Source organism: Natrix helvetica (assembly GCF_964273705.1).
Source record: "Natrix helvetica genome assembly, chromosome: 12".
In the NCBI taxonomy this organism is placed as follows: domain Eukaryota; kingdom Metazoa; phylum Chordata; class Lepidosauria; order Squamata; family Natricidae; genus Natrix; species Natrix helvetica.
In genome coordinates this window covers 1,218,192-1,243,913 of record NC_138556.1, presented here as the reverse complement: position 1 = coordinate 1,243,913, position 25,722 = coordinate 1,218,192, and the positions used below count along the sequence as shown (strand labels likewise).

At 50.8% G+C, this 25,722-nt stretch overlaps 1 protein-coding gene across 1 annotated transcript in view; it reads left to right on the top strand.

The window, feature by feature from the left end:
- The first annotated feature begins 4,117 nt into the window (after positions 1–4,117).
- SEMA4B (semaphorin 4B) overlaps positions 4,118–25,722 on the top strand; it is a 28,261-nt gene continuing 6,656 nt past the window's right edge. Inside the window, exons 1-8 of the mRNA XM_081964926.1 lie at positions 4,118–4,363; positions 20,554–20,717; positions 21,141–21,203; positions 21,381–21,479; positions 22,321–22,432; positions 22,649–22,765; positions 24,409–24,557; positions 25,401–25,579. Of these exons, the coding sequence (XP_081821052.1) occupies positions 4,261–4,363; positions 20,554–20,717; positions 21,141–21,203; positions 21,381–21,479; positions 22,321–22,432; positions 22,649–22,765; positions 24,409–24,557; positions 25,401–25,579 (986 nt within the window). The 5' untranslated portion in view covers positions 4,118–4,260. The remainder of the gene's footprint in view (positions 4,364–20,553; positions 20,718–21,140; positions 21,204–21,380; positions 21,480–22,320; positions 22,433–22,648; positions 22,766–24,408; positions 24,558–25,400; positions 25,580–25,722) is intronic.

Sequence of the window (25,722 nt, the reverse complement as noted above, 5' to 3'; positions counted from 1 at the left end):
AATTCGGGACTCAAAATCCTTAGATGGCATAGCTATCAGGCAAAAGGAATACAGAACTAGAGCATTCGCCGATGATCTGGTTGCTACCCTTTCACATCCTTTGAAATCAATAATCCAGATGAAAAATATCATAATAGAATTTGGCATGGTGTCTGGGTTTAGACTAAATCAAAACAAAACGAAAATGATGGTTAAAAACATGACAGAGACTCAAAGAAAGAGACTTGTAAGTTTAGCAGGTTTTGAAATAGTTTCTAAAGTTAAATATTTAGGAATACAAATTTCAGAATCAAACACAAAACTTTTCTCAAATAACTATGAAGTGTTGTGGCAAAAGATATAGAAAGATCTTGAAGCGTGGAAAAAGTTACAATTGTCTTTGCTTGGAAGGATCTCAGCAATTAAAATGAACATTCTACCTAGATTTATCTTTCTATTCCAGATGATTCCGGTGCTTAAGTCAGATAAAACCTTGTTAAATTGGCAAACAACATTAAATAAATTTGTTTGGAAGGAGAAAAAACCGAGAGTAAAGATGAAGATTATGCAAGATACACGTGAAAGAGGCGGCCTCAGACTCCCAAACCTTTGATTGTATTATGAAGCTGCGGTATTAACGCATGTAGCAGATTGGTTCGGGAAAACAAAAATGGAATTGCTGAATATAGAAGGCCATGATCTTGTTCTGGGATGGCATGCATATCTTTTTTATGAAGACAGGGTGGATAAAGTGTTCAACAACCATGTTCTCCGTAGTGCCTTGATGAGAATATGGAAGAAGCACCGGCCCAATTGGGATTATAAAATACCGCTTTGGTTGGATCTTGCAGACACCATGGGGATTATGAATATTAAGTCACTCGGGGGTTGTTTATATAAAGATGTGCTTATTGCTGATGGGGGCGAATGGAAGTTAAAAACTTTGGAACAGCTGTTGGAAGAAGGAATTACTTTAAATTGGTTACATTACATACAGCTTCAGAAGAGATGGGAAGAAGATCGCAGGGTCGGCTTTATGGATAAAGAAGTGGAATTGATTAAGCAGATAAAAGAGACTGGTCCAAAACAAGTTAAAAGAATATATAATGTACTGTTAGAAAGAGACTCAGAAAGTGAATTGGTTAAGGATTGTATGATTAAATGGGCTCAGAATTTTGGTGAAGTGGTTATGTTGGAAACGTGGGAAAAAATATGGGTTCAGAATGTTAAATTTACACAGTCACAGAATTTAAGGGAGAATTTTTATAAAATGTTTTACAGATGGTATTTAGATCCTAAAAAATTATCATGCATGTACCCAAATGTTCAACCAAAATGTTGGAGATGCGGGTGTCTAGATGCTACCTTTTTTCATGTATGGTGGACTTGTAACAAGGTTAAAGCTTTTTGGATAAAAATATGGTGGGTTATGCAGAATGTATTTAAGAAAAGAATACAATTCACTCCGCAAATGTTTTTATTGGGTATAGTTAAGGATTTTACCAAAGGGGAAACAAAATTGGCCTTGTATATGGTTACAGCAGCTAGGTTGTTGATTGCGCAACATTGGAAAAAAGATTTTTTGCCGACAATTGATCAATGGATTCAGAAGGTGGCGGGGTTCGCTGAAATGGCAAAAATTTCAGCTTTCTTAAAAGCTCAGAAACAGGAGGATTACACACAGGAATGGGCAAAATGGATTGATTATATACAGAATAAATACCAGACTAGGAGTTATTATCTAGCCTTTAGGTAAGAATGTTTAGACCGATAGATGATCAGAGTAAATAGTATATGGGATGTTTGGAATTGTTAGAGTGGTATACAGCGGAAGTCAGGGGGGTGGGTTTGTGTGGGAGGTGGGGGAGGGTTAGGGTGGAGGGTGGGGCAATATATATGTATGAATAAATTAGAAGATGGGACTAATGAAACATTGTTAGGCTGGGAGAAATTTATATTAAGAGGGGAGGGGGTAAAGTGTTTGGTATAATATTTGAATGTGAATTTTTGCGGGGGGGTTGGGGGGTATAGCATTTGTATGAGATTTATATTGTGTGGAGGGGGGTGAAAAGGGGGAAAATTTGTTTGTACAAAACTCTTTTAATAAAAAAAAAACGAAAATAAAAATAAAAAATAAAAAGAAAAAAGAAAAAAAAAGAAAAAAAAAGAAAATTGATTAGGTGATCCTAGAGAAATGTTTTGGTTTAAAAAGGATATTTAAAAAATTGTTAGGATACAAAATCCCTTTTTAAAAAAACTTGATGGGATTATGGACTAAATGGAGATACTGGCTAAGGCCAGGAATCTCTTCTTTAACACCAGTGGTGGAAATGGAGAAATTCCCAAAGATTGAATTGAAAGAATGGATTAGTAAATAAAAAGAAAATCAGATTTATAAATGGGAAGACTGGAAAAATAAGATAAAGAATATAACACAACTAAAAATGTTTTAGCAGATGTCTCGGCCGCCCCCGGATATTAAATTAAATTGGTTGAATTTAATACAGTTAGAGAAATGGATAAAAGTGGAAGGGAAGATTCAAGGAGAAAGATAGCCAACAAAATTTGAAATGATTGTAAAAGAATGTGAGTTGAACGAAGAATATATAGGAAAATGAAGAATAGGGAAAATAGATAGAATATTAACTGAATTAGAAGAGGAGGCAAAAGGTTTAAAATTAATTTGGGAATCAGGTTTGGGAGAAAGAAATAATGATTGAAAAAATATTTGGAATGGAAGAGTATATAAGAATATGTCAGAGTTAAGGAAAATGGATATAAAGTGATATGGAGGTGGTACCTAACACCATGTAAATTAAATCAAATAGATGGTACATATACAAATATGTGTTGGAGGTGCAAGAAAGAGGTTGGAACATATAAACATATGTGGTGGGATTGTGATAGTGCACAAAAAATATGGGACATGGTGTTTAGAGAAATTAGAGCATTGTTGAATGTAAATCTAGAGAGGTCACCGAGGATTGCATTATTGTTGCTGGTGGAAAAACAGGATATAAATGAAACAAAAAAGGAATTGATTGTAAATTTGATAATGGCAGCTAGATTAGTGATGGCTAAATATTGGGGACGAAATTCGGATATTCAAAGAAATGAGTGGTATAATAAAATTTGGAGTGTGGCAACAAATGCTAAATTAACAACAGAAATTAAACTTAAAAAGGGATGATTAAAGTAAATAATTATAATGAAATATGGGGGGATATAAAATCAGTGTTGGTGGAAGGCAAGGGGAATAAACCTACTAAAGGAATATATGTTGTTTTGGAGGGGATAAGGGCACAATTGGAATATATTGTATATCTAAGAAATATAAGGGGAGGAAGTCTCCAGGGAGTGCACTGTAATGTGTGGGGTTTTTTTCCTTTTCCTTTTCTTTCTTTTCTTTTTGTATTCAGTTGTATATGTACTGTTTGTATTATTCGTGTTTAAAAAAATAAACATTATAAACAAAAACATGAACATTTTGACAACATGATAATAAAGTACATAGACTTTTAAAACAAAACACCCCCCCCTCTCAGCTCAAGTTCTCACAACAATTTCGCCCCTGTGGATTGGCTCGCCTGGCCTCTGACTGGACAAGGGGAGGGTTTTTTGCAGTGTTTAATGGTTCTGAGCGGGAATTTCAGATCCTTCCTTGCTTTCCTTGCTATCACTTTCTCCCAATAAAAGTTTCCTTCTGCAACGTTGTTTGTTTCGGAGTTCAGGCCTTACCGGCGGCTCCTGGCATGGGTCCCAACAGCGCCTCCAGGGGCGTGTTTTGGTAGCGCATCCGCAAAAGGAAGCCATCGGACCACTCCCCACTCTGGCGACTCTGGGCGGCGGGAAAGAACCAGAGCAGAAAGAAGAAGAAGGCGGCGCCGGACGTCCCCAAGAGGCCTTAAGAGGCGCTCCGCAGCAGTGCCCGGGCTCTGCGCGCGGCTCACGGGGGAGCGACTAGCGGATCTCGAGGGGCCAAAGCGACGAGGGGTCTCCTTCCCCCCCTCCCCCCAGGACGCCTCCTTTCCCGGCCCGTCCGGCGGCCGCCACGGCGGAGTCGCCCCGGGAGGCGGGCAGGTGCGCGCCAGGTGCCCCAGCTCCGCCCTCCCCGCAGGGAGGGCCGGGCGCGGCTCCTGCTCAGGTACGGGCCTGCCCGCCACGCCCCGAAGGCGGAGGCGCTGCCACGCCCGCCCCGGCCAGCTGGAGCAGCGGGAGTTGGGTTGGGCGCCGCCGCGGCCCGCACTCGCCGACCTCGCCGCTCGCCGGGCCCCGCGCGCCATGGGGCCGTCGCTGCTGCTGCTGCCGCTGCTGCCGCTGCTGGGCTCGCTGCTGCCCTCGGCCGCCCCCGGGGAGGCGGTGCCCCGACTGAGCCTCGGCCACGGTAGGCGAGCCGCGGGTGGGTGGGCGCGCGGGGCGGAGTCGCGGCCTCAACCGTGCCGGGGCGCGAAGGAGGGTCGGGCGGGCTCGGCGCCCCTTGCGCGTTTGTAAGCCGGGCTCGCCGGAGGTGAAAAGTTGGCGGCGGCGGCGGCCCTGCCCTTGCCGCTTCTCGGGGCTTTTGGGACCCCCGGCCGCTTGGGATGCGCAAGAGCCGCCAAGGGGCAAAAGGCCGCAGAGCTTCGCGAGGGTCCCGGTTTCCCTTCGGCGCAGCCTCAATGCGCCCCTTAGGAAGCCCCCCCCGCCTCTGCCCCCCCTCCCGCCGCCACGCGGTCCTCTCCCGGGGGGGGCGCCAGGGGGGCTCTGGAGCCGCGTCCTTTTCCGCGACGGGGCGGCGCGTTCGCTACCGGGCAGGCCGGAGAACCCCGGGGAGGAAGGGGGGCGGCTTCCTGCGCGACCCGCGACTCCCTGCTGAGCCGCCGAGGCCTCTGCCGGGCTGGGCTGGGGCCGCGGGGTCTATCACCCAGCCCGGCTGGCGGAGAACGGCTCGGTCCTCCAGGCCAGCCCGTGGGCGGCTGAAAGGGCCGGGCGGGAGAACGGCTTTGTCTCGCTTGAAAGGGAGCCGAGAGGAAGAATCGCGCGGGGGGGGGGGGGCTTGGAAGGGCTTTTCGGTGGGCAGCCTGAAGTGAGCGCCTGTAACTGCCAGAACAAGACAAAAGAGGGTTTCTGAGGAGAAGAACTACAAGTACAATATGGCAGGCGACTTTTATTCCCTGAAAACAGAGTATAGAAGGTTGCCAGGTTTCCTTTTTCTGATGAACTGACATGAAATATTTTTCAACAAATCAGTGGATCTTCCAGAGAAACTCCGTCTTGCAGGCAGTGAATTCCTTCCAGAGGACTAGGATGCAAAGCCAAAAGTTGTAATTGCCCAGAAGCTGAACCCTAAACAGGCTGGGTTTTCCCAGAATGCTCAGTGGCAAGGACAAGAGACCTTGAAGTCTTCAGCAGAGGAAGAGCAGCTTATAGTTGCTTTTGTCTTGTCTCCATTTCTTATGCACTTGGACTCTCCGCCCAGGACCAAGAAGAACAAGCTATGAAATGTTTACTTCCATGCACTCCCTGAGTCATCATGCAACAAAGTGCACACTAACAAAACTAGACTGGAAACAAAAGGTTCTCCTGGAGGGGTTTCTGACCTACTGGTGGTTGGGATGGGATGGGACACTTAAATCCCGGGGCCCCAGGACTTGGGGGTGGGTGGGTGGCCAGGCTGCCTCTTCTTGAATTGCAGGCTGGTGTTGAAGCTTGTTCCCCTCTAGGATGCAAGAGAGGGTGGGGCCAGTGGGAGTAAAAGTGGCCCTAGCTCGTCTTTCGGGGAGTGCAGCTTCAAGTGAGTGCTTGCCCTTGTCACACCACAGACAATTTGCATGATCCAAGGAGAGTTCAGACACAACATTTCTCAGGGAAGACAATTCACTGCTCCTTTGAAGAATTCTACACAGCCACTCTGCACTTTCATGACTTCACTGTAATGCCATTATGCAGTCTAAGATTAGAGTCCAGCCCCCAGTCCAGGACAGGTATCCTGTACTTCAGCATCCTGGCTGATGCTCACCTGGCTGCTCTTTAAACACCTCTGGTGAAGGTGAGTCTACCACGCCCAAGGCAGCTGATCCACTGTGTAGCAGCAGGTCTTCTGGAAAGATGTTCTGATGCTTCCTTTGTGGTTAGAACCCCACCACCACCACCCCGGCCCGGGTCTTGTCCTGGGTCTAGGAAACACGGAATGAGTTCTACCCGTCTTCTGTGCTCCAGATACCTCCCTCTTTGCAGGCATCTGCTGAACTTGCTTGCTCAATTAGTATTCATTCAGAGATCATTTGAAATTTCAAGGTGCTGTCCAGCTGGCAGTGATCAACATCAAAGTGACAGCCTTTGCAGCAGCCCCAGGGTCATGTAATAGGCACTGGGGCACCTAGCAGCTGCGCCTGCATTATTTATCTCCTTGGTGGGTGTTTCAACTCCCCGACTTGCCTGTCTCCTCCCATCTCTGCCCTTTGACTTGTCCAGCCACCCCAAGTCCACCGTTACTGCCTTCTTTCTCCAGCTGCTTCTGAGGCCTGCCTGGCCAATGCAGCTGCTGGCCCTTTGTGATGGCTTCCACAATGCCTTTGCACAACTTGTGTTGCCTCCAAGGGGCCTCGTGGGAACCAAACGTTACACAGCGCTGAGCCTTGTGGGCCTCTGCTCAGTACTTTCCTCAGGTAACCCTCGACTTACAAGGTGACCGTTCAAAGTTACAATGGCATTGGAAAAAGTGACATAACCATTTTCCCCACTTGCAACCGTTACAGCATCCCTGTGTCACGTGACCAAAACTCAGGTGCTCAGTTACTGACTCTCATTTATGACAGTTGTGGGGTTATGGGTCATGTGATCACCTTTTGCAAACTTCTGACAAGCAAAGTCAGTGGGAACACCTGTGTCAAAGGTGGTAGAATGGGGCAAAACTCACTTAACGGTTTTGCTTAGCAACAGAAATTTTGTGATCAATTGTAGTTGTAAGTCGAGGACAATCTGTATCATCTAACCCAGGTTTTACTCTGTTTTGAAGGAGAACATTGTGGAGGTTGTGGAAAGTTTTGGTGAGGTCCAAATACTTCTGTGTCATTCCTGATCTGATTTACTGCTCTGGCCACTTAATGTAAGCCTGGCCCAATTTGTGGGAGAGGAGTCCATGCTAGCTCCTGCCTGATCATCTGTTTGAAGACTTTGCCAAGATGGGCATCAGGGTGGCAGATTTCCAGTTTTCCCAAGTTGTCTCCTCCCCACTTTTGAAATTTAAATTGACATTTTCATTACCTGGGACCTCACCAGCCCCCCAGGAATTTTCAAAGACTACAGAGAAGGCTTTGGTGATTCCTGTGATAACCTGGGAGGGAAGGAAGCTGGACCTGAAGACTTGAGTTCGTAGTTAATTTCTCTCTTGCCCTCTTCTTGCCTGCCGAACCGCATTGGCACCTAGGACTCCCGTTTCCTTTTTATTAAACTGTAGCCCTCAACCATACCACAGTATTTCACTGATGCTGAGATACAGTGCTTGCCCTTCTAGGTGTGGTCAGACCAATCCAGAATAGAGAGGAACTTGATCTTGATCTTAATGCTCTACTTCCGTTGAAGCAGTCTGGGGTTGTGCTGGCTTGTAGACTGAATCACATTGCATCCTATAATTGACTCATCTCCAATTAGTGATCATCGAGACACTTAGATGCTTTTCGTAAGTCCTGCTATCTGTTGTGGTCTCTTCATAGCCCTGTAGTCATAGATTTCTCATAAAATCCCCCAGGTCTTTCCCCCCCCCCCCAACTGAGCATCCCAGATTCCTTCCGTCTGTTCTCATATGTCCTCAAGATCCTGCATCATCTCCATTGCCCTCTGTGAACCTGGCTTGACTGAAATCAAATACCTTTATTACAGTCTTTGGCCAGCCAGAATTTGCTAAAAGCAGCGCTGATCATGATCCCAGTGGAAGGAAGAGCCAGCAAATGCAACCATTCCTTTATTGGCCATTGGAGATTATAACGGCACTGAAAAAAGTTATTTAATGGCCCTTTTTCACAGGACCATCGCAGCCCCCTGATCAAAATTCATCCGCTTGGCAACTGGTTCATAGTTATGGCATTTGCAGTGTCCCAGGGTCATGTGATCACCTTTTGCAAGCAAAGCCAATGGGGAAACCAGATTGATTTAGCAACTGTGCTACTTAATCTAACAACTGCAGGGATTCACTCAATAACTGGCAAGAAAGGTTGTAAAATGGGGGAAAACTCACCTAACCATTGTCTTGCTCAGCAACAGAAATTTGGGGCTCAACTACAGTCATAAGTCAAAGACTACCCGTAGTCTACCAGCTCTTCATAATTTCTCTGGAGACGAGAGGACTTGAGATTGTTGCGATGGGTGGGACACGACTTCACACACAACTAACAACAACAACAAGTGCTCCAGGCAGCTACTCCTCAGGAGGAGGTCACGAGACAGAGGTCGTCTCTGGGTTTAGCATTCTGGGAGTGAGTTCGCAGACTCCCTTTTCTAATCACTTTTCGAAATTGCTTGTTAACTTATTTTCAGCTGTTAGAAACCTTTGGATGGACATATTTTACAACTTTGGGCGAGTTTCCTTTAATCCCGAGCACAGGAAGTTCTCAATACATGTTTAGGACTTACTTTTTTTTCTTTAAGACCCCTTCTCACAGCTGCCTTGCACTATTGATTCAGGTGCAGCTTATTGTCAATGACCCCAAGATCTTCTCACACTTATTGTTTGTTTCCAAACCATGAATACCCCACCTTGTACATACACCTTGTGCCTAAACTGAACACTTCTTGCTTCTTATTAAAGGATGTCTTGTTCCCTTTAACCCAAGCGTGGACAATTCATTTTCCCACGAGAAACCATTGTGGAGGGCCACAGCTGCCCTGCCCCCGGGCTGCCCTGTCTGCTCCCTCCCGCATAGCCACCGGCAGCAACCACATTTTACAATACTTTTACCGAAAGCCAGCAATTGCTTCCAGTTTTCAGCATGTTCTGACCTGGGCTTCCACAGCAGCACGAAGCTGAGTCTTCGTCTTGATAAACCCCTTTTATTTAATTGACAGTAAATTTTTCTCCAGCAAAGTCCTGGCCCACAATCTTTCAAGATGGTTCACAATTACCAACCTTTATCAGGCTTGGAGAGTGGCCAGGCCGATATCTTTCAGACACAGCAATACTTGGCAATTGTCTCCTGCAAACACCCCTCCCCTTTCGCTCCTCTTATATTCCCTAAGGGAGGGGCCACTCCCCGTCCACCTGTGGCCTCCCTCCCAAGTTGCCCCCTGTTCTTTAGCTGTTCCCTTCTGGCAGCTCTGTGCATGCGCACACTGGGAACAGGCTCCAGCTGTTCTTCTGCCTCATTGATGTCTGACTCCGAAGGCAGCTGATAACTGTCAGATGGCCCTGGCCCCCTCTCTGCCTCCGACGCAGAGCCCTCGTCAGACTCCAGGACTGGCTCATCTTCCTCCCCCACCTCCTCATTGTCGGAATCTGCTTCCAGCTCCGCTGGCCACTAGTGGGCCACAACACGGCAAAACTCTGCCATACCAAATAGTGGATTCACGGGACAACTGCAGAGTTCGCTTTACAGCTGCTGCATTGGGGTCATAATTTGAGAACTACCTATAATTCACAGATGTGATAAGCAGCCCTTATTCTGGTCATGAATTGATACGTTGAGTAATAGCAGCTCCAAGAGAAATCCTTGTGGGAAGTCCTTGGCTCTGCCTGCCTTGCTCCCCTGGAGCCTTCCGAGTAGTTGTGGGGTCAATTGTGGACCCTCCTCAGAGTGGAGCTATCCAAAGCAGTTTGTCTGTGAAAATGTCCTGTGGAACCTTATCAAAAGATTTTCTGGAATCAAGGTAGATAATATCCCCCTTTGGTCAGCAAGATGGGTGGTGCATTTGTCTCTCTCAGAAGTCCTTTTGCTACTTTCTATATCTGATAATTTTCTCAGTCTTGATCCATCTTCTAAAATGTTTGTGATCTTCTTTGTCTTTGTGTCATCTGCAAATGCTACTATCCTATTTTCCAGCCCCTCATCCGAGTCCTTTATAAATGTGTTGGAAGTGGAAAGAGCCTAAGGTAGGCTGTGTGGCACAGGGCACCATGCAACACGCTCTGCCAGGCTCTGCCCACCCATCTCATGTGACAAAGTCCAGCCCACGTTTTGCCTTGTTCTCAACTGGGATCACTTGAGAGGCTGCTGAATACCTGTTGCATTCACAAGAGCAATTAAACTGGTCACTGGGTCAAGGAGACTGAGTTGGCCTTACTCTCCGCTGCTTCCACCTTGCCTGCTTCAGCCGCTGCAGGTTGCACCTGTTTACTTCTTAGCTCCAAGCTGCCTTGGACCGTTCCCAAAGTCCTTCACATTGGAAGGGTGAGCGATGAGTTCCAGGCCTTATTTTTTGCCAGTTCTCTTTACCTAAATAATTTCTGTCCGTGGAATGCTCCCTTCCTTGGCCTCTAGCAGGGCACCCCTAAGAAGCCTGTGAGTTAGAAAAGGAGACTGGTGGAACATGGGTGGTCAGTGCATTCACCTGTTCTTCCTTGTGGGGGGACCTTTGGCTAAACAGCCCCAGTTATTCTCAACGAAACAAAGGTGCGGTTGGACATTTTGTGGTCACCATCACACAGTCTGGATCTAACCACCCAGTGCTGCTGTATGGGGGGCGGAGGGGGGGGAAGCTTCTGGAATCTGGTTGCAGCTCTTTTATGGTCTTTGCCTCCTGGTTGAATCTGGTGTGGCTGCCAGGCAGAGGCTACCACTTTCTCCTGGGGGCCGTGGAGGGCAGTGAAGGCCACTGGTTGCACTCTGTGCCCCTGTGAAAGATTAAACCATGATTGAAGAGGCCCCTGCAGGAAGCTGGGAGAGAGATCCATTTCTTGCTTTGGGAATTGGCCGGCTGCAGGCTGCTTCCGGGATGGGGCTGTTCCACCGTCCTGTGGCGTGCACAAAGCTGCCTGAATTGCCTGGGTTTTGCCACCCATGCTGGGAGAGCTTCCGGCCTTGGCGTGCCAGCCCTCCCTGGAGCAGAGCAAGCTGGAGCCCATCCAGACCTGCCACCAAGCACAGACTTGCTGCCGACAGTCCCAACAGGTTCCCAACAGGCTCCATCCCAAAGCAGGATTGGTGCAGAGCAGGTCTGCCAAGGTCAGTGGGCAGGCCTTCCCTTCCAGGTGGGGCAAGTCCCGCTGGGTGGGGGCCTTAGCCAGGCTCGAAAGCCACCATGTTGCTGGAGGAGTCTGCCCCTCCCCGCTTTTACCTTGAATGCCAGGGAGCGATGCCCCCAACCTCCACACTGCCAGGGGGCCCTGAGGCTCCGTCCTGCAGTGGGTGGATCCAGCTCTGAAGAGCATTAGAGGCCCAGCTGCCAGCCCAGCCCTGAGCTGCTGCTGATCGGCTCCGCTTGGCAGCTGGCTGGCTCGGTCGATCCGAGGCCGAGACCCCCCCTGGGGCTTGAAGCACCGGCCCAGCGTCCCTTTTGCTGAACTAAGTGACAAGCCAGGCCACCCCAGAGGAGGAGAGGGGCAGCACGCCATGTAGGCTGTGCCTGAAGCCCACGCATATTCAGCCCCGCAGGGTCCTGCAGGGGGCGAACGAGCTGGGGCAAGGGCTGCATTTAGCTCAGCACGAGGGAATACAATTAGTGTTTCTTAAAATAAAAAGAGGCATTTTTACGTTAGCTCAACTGCTGACAGAATTTGAGGTCATCTGTCTGGACTTTCCCTGTTTTGCTCTAATAATTCCAGAATGCTTCCAAGCTTAGCTGGAGTAGTTTTCCTTGATGGCTGCTTCTTATAGAAGCAAGGGGTGCAGGACTTTGGGGTTGGGGGTCCAAAGGATGTTGGACTTTGATGAGTGAGGATGTCATTTTCTCCTCTTGTTCCTGGCACACAAGGGCAGGGGATTGGCTGAGAGAAAAGAGACTGGATTAGGGGCAGAAGCAGCTCTCAAAAAACTCTGATTTGTATGGGCAAAGAAAGGGTCCTGCCTCTATGCGTCCCTGAAGAGCAGCAAAGAAGATGCAGGGGTCAGGGATGGGCTGGAGGAGCTGGACGGAAGGGAGGCCTGGCAGTTGTGTCCAGGGAGACAAGCAGAAGCTCCAGGGAGGAGCCACCATCAGTGGTCACAGAAAGTAGTCCCAGAAGTCTTGGGCACAGGTTGCAGCTGCCCAGATCTCATGTAAGCAGGAGGAAAAAGTTCCTGTGAAGGAGAGAACCTGCAACTTCCTTTGCAGAGAAGACTTTACCTGTGGAAGTTGCAGGTTCACCATCTCGGGGTGTCTAAAAGGTTTTTCTGCACTTTGCAGAGGGATGGGCTAGATGATCCTTTGGTCCCTTCCAACACTATAATTTACTGAGGGAAATGGCTTCCGGGCGGGGTGGGGGGGGAGAGCTTTGGGTTTCTGACCAGTTCTTCTAATCCATCATTTGGGCAGATTTTTGGAAGGTGCTTTGCTTGATTTAAGCTATTGATTTTCTGTTTTAGTGACAGAATCATCTCTCTCTGGGTTACTGCCCAGATTGCCCCTGCATTAATAATGCCTGTGAAGTAATTTCATAAGGCTACTTGTCCCCTGGGAGATCAATAATCCTATCACCAGAAACACAATGAATAATAGAAATTAAATTAAATTAAATCTAAATAAATAGTAAAACTTGGATGCCCACACCTGGGGCTGCTTTCTCCACCCCATGGGGGGGGGGTGGGGGGGTTAGGAGAAAAACTGGCAGGAGATCCGCCCATCTCTGCGCATGTGAAGTGAGAGGGAGCATTGCCGTCTTGCTCAGAGCGAATGTGGGCCATGGGGACGGGGGGAATGTCCCGAGGGCTAAAGTCCAATTAAGGGATCCCCATGAATTGCTCTCTAACTTCCTGGGAGCCCTGCATGAAGAGGACCCCATCATCTCCTGGGGTAACTTCCTCCCTCAAAGGTTCTTCCTCAAGCCTCAGCCTTTGGGGGCAGACATATCCGTGATAGCAAATACCTGACAAGCAATCAATCTTCTTAACACTACCTGGGTACCCACAAGGAGAGGGAGGGAGGGAGGGAGGGAGAGGCGCCCTCTCATGGCCACCTTTATATAGACACCTCTTAAAGTGGCAAAGACTTATGTGAACCCCTTCCCCTTCGCGGTCTTCAATTGACTAGACCAGTGATGGTGAACCTTTTTTGGCTTGCGTGCCACAAGTGGGGGGAGCACAGGGGGGTCGTGTGCGGGCGTGCCGCACCCATAATGCAATGTGCGCCCCCCCCAGTGCGCATGCACGCACAACCCCCCCCCCATTTTACATGCTTTTTTCGCCCTCCCCAGGCTCCAGAGGCTTTGTAGGAGCCTGGGGAGGGCGAAAAGAGCCTCCCCCGTCCCCCCGGAGGCCCTCCGGAGGCTTCAGGGACTGTCCAGAGGCTTCCCTGAAGCCTTCGGAGCGCTTAAACTTCCAGGTTGCTCGGAGGGTCGTTTTAAGCGCTCCGAAGGCGTCAGGGAAGCCTCCGGACGGTCCCTGAAGCCTTTGGAGCGCTTAAAACCACCCTCCGTACCGATTTATATCAACATAAATTGTAAGGATACAACAGGGGAGGGTTTCAGCAGGTACCCACTGGTACAGGCGTACCGGTTGATGAAATTCAGCGTGCCTTCCCACACCTGATCATCTGGAGGCCCCGTACCGGAACACTCCCTCCCCTGGCCTGCCCCTCCCCCCAGTTGCTCCCCCCGGTTGCTCCCCCCGGTCGCCGCTTGCTCGCCCCACCCGTCCACACCATGCTTGCCCCGCCCAACCACTTCCTTTGCCCACCCAGCCAAGGCTCTCCCTCCCTCCCCCCGCTCGAGCAGGCTTCTTGCACAGCTCCAGCCCACAGCTCTGATGAGGATTGGCGGTCCAGAGTGCTGCCACTTCCAGCCGAGATATATTCTGCCAGGTCCTCGATGCGGGTAGCTCACCTCCCTGCCAGCAGCTCCTCTGCAAGCATCCTGGCTGGAAGCGGAAGCACAACAGCCGCTGTTGGGGAAGGGACAAAGCTACCCTCACAAAGATGCCACCGAGGGCCTGGCTCGCTGACGGAGCTGTGGTGGCTGCCTGGTCGCTCCTGCCCTTCCCCTTGTGGCTGCTGCCGCCGCTGCTTTTCTGGAGCACCCGAGCCGGCCAGGTACTTCAGACCGCAGATGAGCCACAGGCTGGAGGGCTGGGACTATGCAAGAAGCCTCCTCAGGCGGGGAGCAGGGAAGCTCCGACCACATCTCTATTCCGCTAAGAAGCGATGGCCGGGAGCCCCTCTCCGCGTCTTTTGGCATGTGTGGCCGTTGCTCTTCCTGTTGCTGGTTTTTGCGTGTGCATGTGCACCAGGAACCAGATCACCAAATGGCCGACGCGCATGTTCACCCTGGAAACAAAAAGACCATTTTCCTGGCATGCGCATGCGCACCGGGAGGCTCCACTTTTGCTTTCTGGCATGCCAATGCGCGTCAAGACCCAGAAGAGGAACTGGTGATGGCTCCGCGTGCCAGGAGAAATGGCTCTGGTGATAGGTTCGCCTTCACGGCCCTATAGCATCGTTTTGAGAGTAGACGTTGAAACAATGTTGAGGATGCGAGGTGTCTGTAAATATTTCCACAGCCCTCTTTTTGACTTGTGCAGTGTGCAGGTCCTGAATGGAAGGCAGGTTGTTAGTAATTGTTTTTTCTGCAGTTCTAATTAAGTCTGTGTCTGTCTGGTTGGGTTGCAGAACCCAACCAGACAGTGGTTGATTAGGATTTGTTTTTTGTATCCTTTGCATTCTGTTGTTTCTAACCTGAGTGAGTTTGTGATTGGAGCAGTCTAGAAGTTAGGTAAAATAAATGAGTAAGAAACTTTCACCCTGTCGCCAGACTTCTCTTTTCGGTGATAGTTTTTGTCAAGGATTACGGGGGGGGAGGGGGGGGAGATTATCCAGATCCAATGCAGTCAGAATCCAAACTTAGATACAAAGTGAGTATTTGCTCTTGTAGATTATCTCCAACTGATCCTGAATGGAGAAAGTGAGGCAATCTTGTTCCTTTTAGGTTTCTCTTTTGATGCCATTGTGGCCAGTCGGAGGGGAGGCCTCTGCGCTCGGTGTTCCCTCCCATTGTGTTTAGCATCTGTAGAGCTGTTGGGAGAGGCCATCCTTGGTTCCGGGTGGGTGGGTGGGTGTCATGAATGGACAGATAATGTCCAGTCATATGCTTCTACTGTGGGCCAGGCAGGGGATGCTGTAGGTAGCAGAACATGGCATCTGATGGCTGAGAGGATCTGGATAGGAAGAAACAGGATGACATAAAAAACCCAGCAAGGCAGAGAGTGGCTGTTTTTCCAGAAGCCAATTGGTTTTCTATTTCATTGATTGATATGTGCCCTCATAGCGGTGTCAGCTCTCAACTACGAAGACGCATTATTATTCAGATCCATCTTCCTTCTCGCTTAATATTATCCATCACTCCCCTGTCATGGTCAGATCACTCACTCCTTCGTCTTGACTTCCCTGGTGCTACCTCCCGCTGCGGGGAGGCGGAACCGGAAAGTTCCAGATGGTTCTGCCCCAGGCGCCTGATGGAACCTGATAGGTTCCAGACGGAGCTTGGGCCACCTCCTGTAACCTTGACCCGCCCCCGGGTAGAGGACCTGGTAGTTGCGTGGAATAATGCAACTACCGGGGCCTTGAACCGGGTGGCGCCTTTGCGGCCTCTCCGGCGGCAACGATCCACCCTAGCCCCTTGGTTTACCGAGGAGCTAAGGGTGATGAAGTGCCGCAAGAGACGTCTAGAGAGTCGTTGGAGATCCTCTCGCTCCGAATTTGATCGAACGCAGGCACGAGCCCATTTAAGGACGTACCTTGTGGCATTGAGAGTGGCCAAACGCCAATATTGTGCCACTCTCATTGCATCCGCGGAGAACCGCCCTGCCGCCCTGTTTCGGGTGTCCCGCTCCCTCTTGTTTCAGAGGCCGCGGGAGGCCCCCCTACAGGGCAGGGCAGAGGAATTTGGTAAATATCTGCAGGATAAAATCGCTCAAATCCGGAAAGATGGGGTTCCTGTCAGTGATCCAATGGAGACGTCCATGGCGAGTCTTGAGGTATCGATCTGGGAGGAGTTTGACTTGGTTGCCATCGAGGATTTGGACAGATTGCGTGGACGACTGCGACCCACCACATGTTTATTGGACCCGTGCCCCTCCTGGCTTGTACTGGCATCCTGGGAGGTCACACGAGACTGGCTCCTGGGCCTAGTGAATGCTTCGCTGAGCGAGGGGTCTCTCCCGGCCGCCTTGAAAGAGGCAGTGGTGAGACCCTTGCTCAAGAAGCCTTCCCTGGACCCTTTGGAGCTGGCCAATTATCGTCCCGTCTCCAACCTTCCCTTTTTGGCGAAGGTTGTAGAGAGTGTGGTGGCCTACCAGTTTCCACGACATCTGGAGGAAAATGATTATCTAGACCCGCGCCAGTCCGGCTTCCGCCCCGGTCACAGCACGGAGACGGCCTTGGTCGCGTTGGAGGATGATCTCTGGAGGGCCAGAGACAGAGGTTGTTCCTCTATCCTGGTCCTATTAGACCTCTCGGCGGCTTTTGATACCATCGACCATGGTATCCTGCTGCGCCGGCTGGAGGGGTTGGGGGTCCGGGGCACCGTTTTGCGGTGGTTCGGCTCCTACCTTTCTGACCGGACGCAGCGTGTGTTGGCAGGAGAAGAGAGGTCGACCTTACGCCCCCTTACTTGTGGGGTGCCACAGGGGTCGGTCCTCTCTCCACTCCTCTTCAACACATATATGAAGCCGCTGGGTGAGATCATCCGTGGTTTCGGGGTGGGATACCATCTGTACGCTGATGATACTCAGCTGTACTTTTCCACCCCGAACCACCCCAACGAGGCCATCGAAGTGATGTCCCGGTGTGTGGAAGCCGTACGGATCTGGATGGATGACAACCGACTCAAGCTCAACCCCTCCAAGACGGAGTGGCTGTGGGTACCAGCTCCCCGGTTCAGCCAATTAATTCCATCATTGGCCATTGGGGGCATTCAACTTGCCCCCGTGGAGCGGGCGCGCAATTTGGGCGTCCTCCTGGATGCCCGGCTGTCCATGGATGACCATGTGACAGCCGTGGCAAGGGGGGCGTTCCACCAGGTTCGCCTGGTGCGCCAATTGCGCCCCCTACTGGACCGGGACGCCTTACGCACAGTCACTCATGCGCTGGTGACGTCCCGCTTGGACTACTGTAACGCTCTCTACATGGGGCTTCCCTTGAAATGCACCCGGAGGCTACAGTTGGTCCAGAACGCAGCCGCGCGGGTAATTATGGGGAGTACTAGGTACTCCCATGTGACACCGTTCCTGCGCGAGCTGCACTGGCTTCCTGTGGTCTATCGGGTGCGTTTCAAGGTTTTGATAATAATCTTTAAAGCGCTCCATGGCTCAGGACCTAGTTACTTGCGGGATCGTATTCTGCCCCATACATCCCTGCGACCAATCCGCTCGCACAGAGAGGGCCTCCTCCAGGTGCCGTCCACTAGACAGTGTCGGGGGGCGGCGCCTAGGAGTAGAGCCTTCTCTGTGGCGGGCCCAGCCCTGTGGAATGACCTCCCTCCGGATATTAGGAATACCTCTGACCTCCGCTCCTTTCGTATTAAGCTTAAGACCCACCTATTCCAAGCAGCTGGCCGGGCTTAACTTTGATTTAACCATATCGCTCCTGACGGGTTTTTATTGGCTATTTTAATTATATTTAATTATCTAGGGGTTTTTAAATACTGTACTTTAATTGTTTTATTTGTCAGCCGACCTCCTCCTTGTGTATGTCTCGGTATATGTCTCTGTTATATGTTTGTTTTGTCCACATATTTATTTCATATGTTTCGTTGTACGCCACCCCGAGTCCTTCGGGAGAGGGTGCGGCTAAGAAATAAATATTTATTATTATTATTATTATTGTACGGAAGGAGCGGAGGTCGGTAGTAATCCTAATGTCGGGGGGAGGTCATTCCAGAGGGCTGGGCCCATCACAGAGAAGGCCCTGCTCCTGGGCGCCTATTCCTATTGGCTCCTGCAGCCTCATGGCTCCTCAAAAGCACGGCGGAGGAGGAGGGGGCAGGGGTGACGCGGGGCTCAGCTCAGGTGCTCCGAGCGGAGGGGGAGGTGCCGCTGTCACACGTGGGGATGTCAGCTGGAGCTTTGGCGGCTTCACTTCAGCCGCAGCACCAGGTGGCAAATCCGGCAGTCCTGTTAGAGGAGGAGGAGGTGGCAGCAGTTAATCCGGTGGCGGCGGGGGCTTTGGGGCATCACAACTACCGTCAGTCGCCCCGTGCTCATCAAAACAAGTCCGGGGAGGTCCTTTGCGGGCGGCCAGTTCTAGCCACCTGCAAAGGACCTCCCCAGGTTCCGGAGCCTGTGGCAGTAGAAATCACTGCACGGCAGTTGAAAACTGCTGCACTGTGTTTTCTTGCCATGTGCGCAGCCGCGCACCTTGGAACATTGGTGGTGACCACAACCAGATGCAATGATGGCCTTGCTAGTACAGGAATGCAGCAATACTGTCACTTCCCATGACCTTGATGTTATCCTAGGACTGCATTGACCTTTTCTGGCAGCTGCAGCACACTCCAGGCTCATATCTAAGCAGTGGTCCATTAGGACACCTAGTTCTCTCTCACAGGGACTACGGTTGAACCAGGTAGGACCTATCCTGTATCTTTGCATCTGGCATTTCCTGCCTAAGAAGAGGATTTTTTCTCACCACTGAGCTGCATCTTGTTGGATAGAGCCCAATGCTCAAGTCCATCAAAGTCCTGAATCTTGAGTTTATCATCCAAAGTGTTAACAATCTCCCCACAACCTTGGTGTCATCTGCAAGTAGCAATAGCACTTAGACTTATATACCGCTTCACAGTGCTTTACAGCCCTCTCTAAGCAGTTTACAGAGTCAGCCTCTCGCCCCCAACCATCTGGGCCCTGTGATAAGTTCCTATTCTGTCCCCTCACCTAGGTCTTTTATGAAGATGTTGAAGAGTGTTGAATTTATATTTACAAAAATATTTACTAATAGTATATTTTAGGTTTCAATGTATGTTTCCTTCCATGAAGATGCAGTTCTATTGAATGCAATTGGTCAGCCAGTTGCATATCCATCTGGTGGTGATGCTGTCTAACCCATATTGCTCTATCTTATAGTAGAAGTAGACTGTGGTCTACTTTGCCAAATGCTTTGCTGAGGTCTAAGTAAACTACATCCACAGCATTTCCTTGGTCCACTAATTTAATCACTTTATCACAGGAGGCAATGAGGTTTGTCTGGCATGACCCATGCTGGCTTTTAGTAATTGGCTTGTTTCTTTCTAGGTGCACTTAAACAAGCTAATTCCCCAATAACTTTTACATTCCTTTTTGTTATCCTTCCAATTGTATAAGAAATAATAACAGCTAGTACCAATATAAATCTCAAAATTTTTCCTTCAATCAGTCCAATTTTGTCTCATTTTATCACCTGTATTTTTAATGCCATTTACCCTTCAGGTAGCTCCTTCTTTAGCCCTTTTCTTTCCCACTTCCAAAATAATCCTCCCTTTCTCCCCTCCAAGTTGTGTTTTCTCTGCTTCTTTTTTTAAAGTATTCTTATTGTTTGACTATTTTATTTGCAACTATTGTTTTCTCTCTTTGCATATTATTACAGCAACTTAATTTTATGATTCGTCTGTTACCTACCTTGTTTCCTTAAACGCGGTCTCTAGCATTTCATAATTCCACACACTTTTTTATACGTCCCACACATGAAACACCACATGGCTGTCGTTCTTTGAAGTGTAATCCCCCCCCCCCCCCCTATGGTCCAAGCCTTTCCTTTCGGTCCTTTGGAAGATTCACTTCTAATGCTTTTCTTGACTTCTGCTTTCTCATTGCCCTTGTGTCCTTCACTCATTCTCTCAAATTTCCATCATGAACTATCAAATGAATTGTGCTTTTAGACTTGCATTCTATTCTTTGCCACACATACATGGAATCAACATGTTTAAACCATGTATTTGATCAGAGCATTTTAATTCACATCTGCCAGATCTGTCTCTTAGCATCACAGACATGCAATATATTTTTTTAAATGACATTGATGCACCCCTTCCTCTTTTGGCTTGCGGCAGCAGCTGCTTTTTCACCGACCGGAGGACTTTTCGCCGGCCTCCTGGAAGCGGCTGACTGGCAAAGAAGCCTCCCAGCTAGCAAAGGAGAAATTTTCGCTACCAGTTTGGTGGGTGTGGCTAGATGGGGGGTGTCATGTGACTGAGTGGGCATGAATGATGGCAAGTTGGCCAAGCCCACTCAGTCACATGACCCCCCTGGCCACGCCCACCGAACCGGTAGTGAAAACGTTTGAAACCCACCACTGCTCTGAATGTGATGCTCGATTTGCGCAGCAGCTTCTTGAATGTCAAACAAACGTAAATCACAGCGGAAACAATGCTACCCACCGTTGGTTGGAAACAGGTACCTGATCCTGTAGCCTCTGCCATTGTCGGCAGGCTAGATGCCAGGAGGCCGCCTGGGCATGGCATCCACTCACAGTCATCTCTCCTCCTGCCTCCCATTTTTGCGCCCCCAGATTCTCCCCGGAGGCGGCTGTGGAGCAACTTTCAGATGCCTGGAGTCTCCAACTACACCACCATGATGCTGAGCCCAGATGGGCAGGTCTTGTACGTTGGTGCCCGCGAGATGCTTCTTGCTCTAAACACCAGGGCCTTCTCTCCCGGGCCCCAGCACCAGCAGGTCAGTCCGGATGCCCTGGTCTCTGGGTCTCCTCTGCTTCAGAGGGGTAGTCAGAAGAGGCCCTGGGTGCTCTTCCCTCCCAGCCTTCAACTGGGTGGAGTCCCTTACCTGCCATCTCATTACGCAGCCACCATATTTGAAACGCTGAGGGTGACGGGGAGGTCTGATTGGGGTTCCGCCTTCAGCCGTTGCCTGTAGAAACAAGAAAAGATCGGCTTTGTGGCCGGCCTCGGGGCTGCCTCCGTCTCAGTGTCTGGACCTGGAACTGAGCCTGCCAATTTGCTCATGACTGGCATTGCTTGGTGAGGTTTGAGGGGAGCACCGGTGACTCGGCAGCTCAAGAAACCAGCCAGAAGCGCTACAAGACAAGGATCCTCCTGGAGAGGCCAGGTGAGTGATGGCAGCCTGCTTTCCTTCCTGCAGCTGATCTGGCACGCCGAGGAGGAAAAGAAACAGCAGTGCATCTTCAAGGGCAAGGACCCTCAGGTGGGTAATGCCGGATAAACTCTGGCAAGAAGAGCAGGGCTCAACTCCGCTGGGAGCCTGGGACCCATCGGGGCATTGCCTCTTCCTCCCAGGGCAACTCAAACCCAGCAGGAGCTGCCTGTGGCTGGCTGGTCCTGAGTGAAGCCGCCTCCTCTTCCTCCCGCCCTCCCTTTGCAGAGAGACTGCCACAACTACATCAAGGTCCTCCTGCAGCTGAACGAGACCCACCTATACACCTGCGGGACCAGCGCCTTCAGCCCCACTTGCACCTACATTGTGAGGACCACCTCTCCCCCCCCCCCCCAGCCCTTGTTGTTGTTCTCCTTTGGCTTAGCAAGGCCTAGCCTGAGGCCATCAGTAGTTGCAAATAGTTGAATGTTTTGTGGAACAGAATAATGAGGCTAACTTTATTTGCATCAGAGCCGGTTTCCTTGTTACGCTTGTCCTGCCTACTATGCATGAACAGGCTCAGAGTTCTGAGTGCCCCCCCACTCCAGAAAAGCTGAATGTCTTTAATCTAGTTTGAGATGGTAATCTTCAGAATAAGGCATGTTTTAGCCCCAGGCTGAAGTGAATCCCTGGTGGAGGGTTTTCACAGCTGCTCTGGGCAGCCGGGTGGGGGGGGTGGGGATCAAGCACAGAGCTAGTCTGGAGTCGCTGCATGCAACTGCCAAAGGACCCAAACCATCCCTCCCTGAATTCCTGGGAACCTTATCTAGTTGTTCCTTAGAGAGGCTGCCAGACTGTAGGCATAACGTGTGTTTCTTTGTGCCCGACATCAGTCTTGTGCAGGATCAAGCCCTCTTCTTCCAAAGTAGTGGGAAGACCCAGCCTGAAGCCACCTTCTGGACAGCGCCCCTTGCCCGCTGTGGGGGGAGGTGGGCACAACTGCCTGGCTCTGCAACCTCCTCCTGTGGGCTCCCTGCTAGAATTTGCATCCAGGGTCTTCCCCAAGACAGAAATTGCATGGAAGATCAGTTTGCAGGGCAGGAGAGAGGACAGGTTGAAAATGGGGCTGTGCATAGTTGGGCAGCTCAGGCTGGTGGGGCTTGTGGGTCTGCCCTTTCCGACCCTTTCCGACTGGCGACTCACCAGTCATTGCCTCCTTCTCATGCAGAGCCTGCCGGCCTTCCAGCTGCAGCGAGGCCCTTCGGGACAGCTCTTGCTGGAGGACGGGAAGGGACGCTGCCCCTTTGACCCAGAATACAGATCTACAGCCATCATGGTTGGTAAGGAGCTTTGGGGTTCTCAAAGAGCCCACCCTGGGTGCCTTCGGGTGGAGGGAGAGAGGCTGCTGCCTGCAAGGAAGGACAAGCTCCCCTGGGCTCATTGACCATGAACAATATGGGGGAGAGGATCTTCTGTCCACTCTTTTGGTGGGGAGATCCAGGTGGTGCAGGCAGGAAGCTTCCCATGGCCCTCTAATGGCTGCCGCCTTCTTTCAGATGGGGAACTGTATACGGGGACTGTCAGCAAGTTTCAGGGCAACGAGCCCACCATCTTCCGCAGCCTTGGCAGCCGCCCGCCCATCAAGACAGAAAGTTCCCTCAACTGGTTGCAAGGTGTGTGATGAGTGGATGGGAGGAGTGCAATGATGTTGGCACCTGGTGGGGAGGGATGATTGAATTTGTACAGTGCTTAGATAACATCCCTGCCACTCAAGGTGGACAAGCACGGAGCAGGGCAGAGTGCTCTTTCCATGGACTTAGAGGTCCTTGCCTTTCAGTAGCTTTCCTAGATTCTCTTTGGGCTCTGATGTTGGATGTGGAGGTCTCTGCCCGTTGGCTACTCGGCATGGGGCAGCTCTGGGGTGATCTTGGCCAGGTTTGGATGAGTCTCCACCAGGGCAATCTGTGACTGCTTCCTAGGTGGAGTCCCAGAGCTCTCGGCTCTTGCCACGAAGCCAACACAGGCAGGTCCATAAAGGTTCTAGGATCTGAGCAAATCACTTCTTGGGCAATTGCTGGATTGATGTGACTGCTGATTACCCTTCATTTTATTGCAGTCACATGTTTACAACATTGTTATCTTGCTTCATCTATTTTTAAGCTGCCTTTAGTACCCTGTCAGAAAATTGTACCTAAAACATGAAGTATAAACATGAGATTAAATGAAATTAAAAAGCAGCCAGGTTAAAAGATGTAATTATAGCAGTTTTGGATTTGCTTCCCACATACGTTCATGTCTTATTCTGGCCACTTTGCAGAAACTGCTGTGCATGGAGGTTGTTCAGTGTAGGCATTTCCAAGTCTTTGTTTACGGTGAGGAGCTTGCAACCTCTTGAATCCCCAGGGACCACGCGTGGGTCTTTTCGTAGACTTTTAGGCATTCAGCACCATCATTCCAGAAATTATCCACGCTAAACTGATTCAGGTTACTGAGCCTGTTTATGTTTGTAGGTGGACCATCAGCTTTTTGAGAGCTAGGAAGCAGCAGGTGAAGCTACGGAAAGTCACATCAATCACAATCAGGACAATTAGCCCAGGTGCCAATGGGGAGGGCGGTGGGCTCTCTCTCTCCAGGACTCTATCAGTGGCTGCGTCTCTAAGGGCCTCTCGGTTAAAGTAGGGACGTTGGCAGATGATACAACAGTCATTGGCCTCGTGTGGAGACGGTGCTCGCTCTGCATATAGACGGGAGGTTGAACAACCGGCCTGAGGTGCAGCCGGAAGAATCTGGAACTGAACGTGCTTAAACCGTTAAAAAGAGGGGGCTACTGTGGGCTCGCACGGGTTCGGGTGATCCTCTAGCTGAGGACCTGCCCAGTTCGGCGAACCCTTAAATCCCACCCCTGGCTGGCCCTCTTCAGTCTAATGTCTTTGTGTATTTACCCATAATATGGCTGTAGTATTATTATTTATCCTTATTGTCTTCTTTACTGCCCCCTCCTGTTGGTATTATTATTATCATCATTAGCTTCTGCACCAGAGACAGATTCCCTGTGTCTCTAATCCCACTTGGCCAAATAAATATTCAAAGGGGAGTTCTTCCCCAAAGGAATAAGAGGGGGAAGGGGGAGGTCCCACCACTTTACCTATGTATGCCAACGGAGTCTGTGCCCAGAGACTGGCACTTGGGACCGCTCTGAAGGACCCTGAAGGCTGTTGAAGCCCTTGGGCAGTGGCAGCAGCTCCCCCTCCCCTCCTCCCTCCTGGTTCTTCTGGGGCCCTTAAAGGAAGGGCCTGACCCCCCTCGTCTTGGGCAGAGCCGTTCTTTGTGGGCTCAGCCTTCCTGCAGGAGAGCAGCAGCCTGGAGGATGAGGATGGCAAGATCTACTTCTTCTTCAGTGAAACCGGCAAGGAGTTTGACTTCTTTGAAGACACTGTCGTGTCCCGTGTTGCACGCGTGTGCAAGGTGAGAGGCATTGGGGGGGGGGGGCAAAATCTGCTTCTGCCTCTGCAGTGCCACGCTGGCTGCGGTGTCCTGACCAGGCTGGCAACCCTCTGAGTGCCAAAAGGCAGCCAGCGCACCGCTTGGTTTCCCAGATGCCTTCCGGGGAGAACTCGACTCCGGCATCGGAACAAGGAGCTAGTTCTTTCAAAGCACCATCGGGGGAGGTTGCCAGCTCCTCGGGCAGCTCTGGGGCTCCCCCAGAAGGGGCATTTCCCTTCAAATCCGTGGGTGGTGGCAGATGGAAAGCGACTCTTGCTCCTCTTGCTAGGACTCCTTCAGGGTAGCAGGGAAGGGCAGCCCTGGAGGGAGACGAGAGAGTTGCTCTTCCAGCTGAGGCTCCTGGCCTCCCTCCGAGTCTGCCTGGTGCCCATCTTACCTTCCTTCCCTGAAGGGACCAGGTAGAGGAGGAGGAGCCGCTGTCTGCTGAGTGATTCCAGGATCACTCGGTGAACCTTTTCATCCCCTCCCAGTGAGATGGAAAGGAGCGAATGGCTGTTTGGTGCAAAAATCCGTCCTGCCTTTCTCTGCTAAGCTTTTGTCAGAAACCAGTGCTGGGGCTGCGTGGCCCTTGGCAGCTGTCCTGGTTTCCTCATCCTCTCTGCCCTGCACCTGGCTGCCAGAGTTTCCCCGGGGCTCAAAGGGCTCCGTTAAGGGCGGAAGGCTGGCGGGGCAGAGCTCAGTGGCTGAGGGGCCGTTCCGAGGTGAAAAGGAGGCAGAGAAAGTGGCTGGGGAGAGGCAACCTTTGGCTTTTCTTCCCCCTGTTCCTGTTCTTCCTCCCTCCTCCTCCTCCTCCCCCCCTCCCAGGGTGACCTGGGCGGAGAGCGTGTGCTCCAGCGACGATGGACGACCTTCCTGAAGGCTCAGCTGCTCTGCTCCCACCCAGAGGACGGCTTCCTCTTCAACGTACTCCAGGACATGTTTGTGTTGACGTCAGGCGACGGATGGCCAGAGACGGTCTTCTATGGGGTCTTTACCTCTCAGTGGTGAGTCTTGAGGGGGACTGGCACCAAAGCACCCACAGAGGGGGCTGGCCTAGGCAGAGCGGCACCTCGTGACTAAGGCCCAACATGCAGGCGAATGGGGGGAAGGGTGTTCTCTGGGCAGCCATGGCCCACGCTGCCTCTCC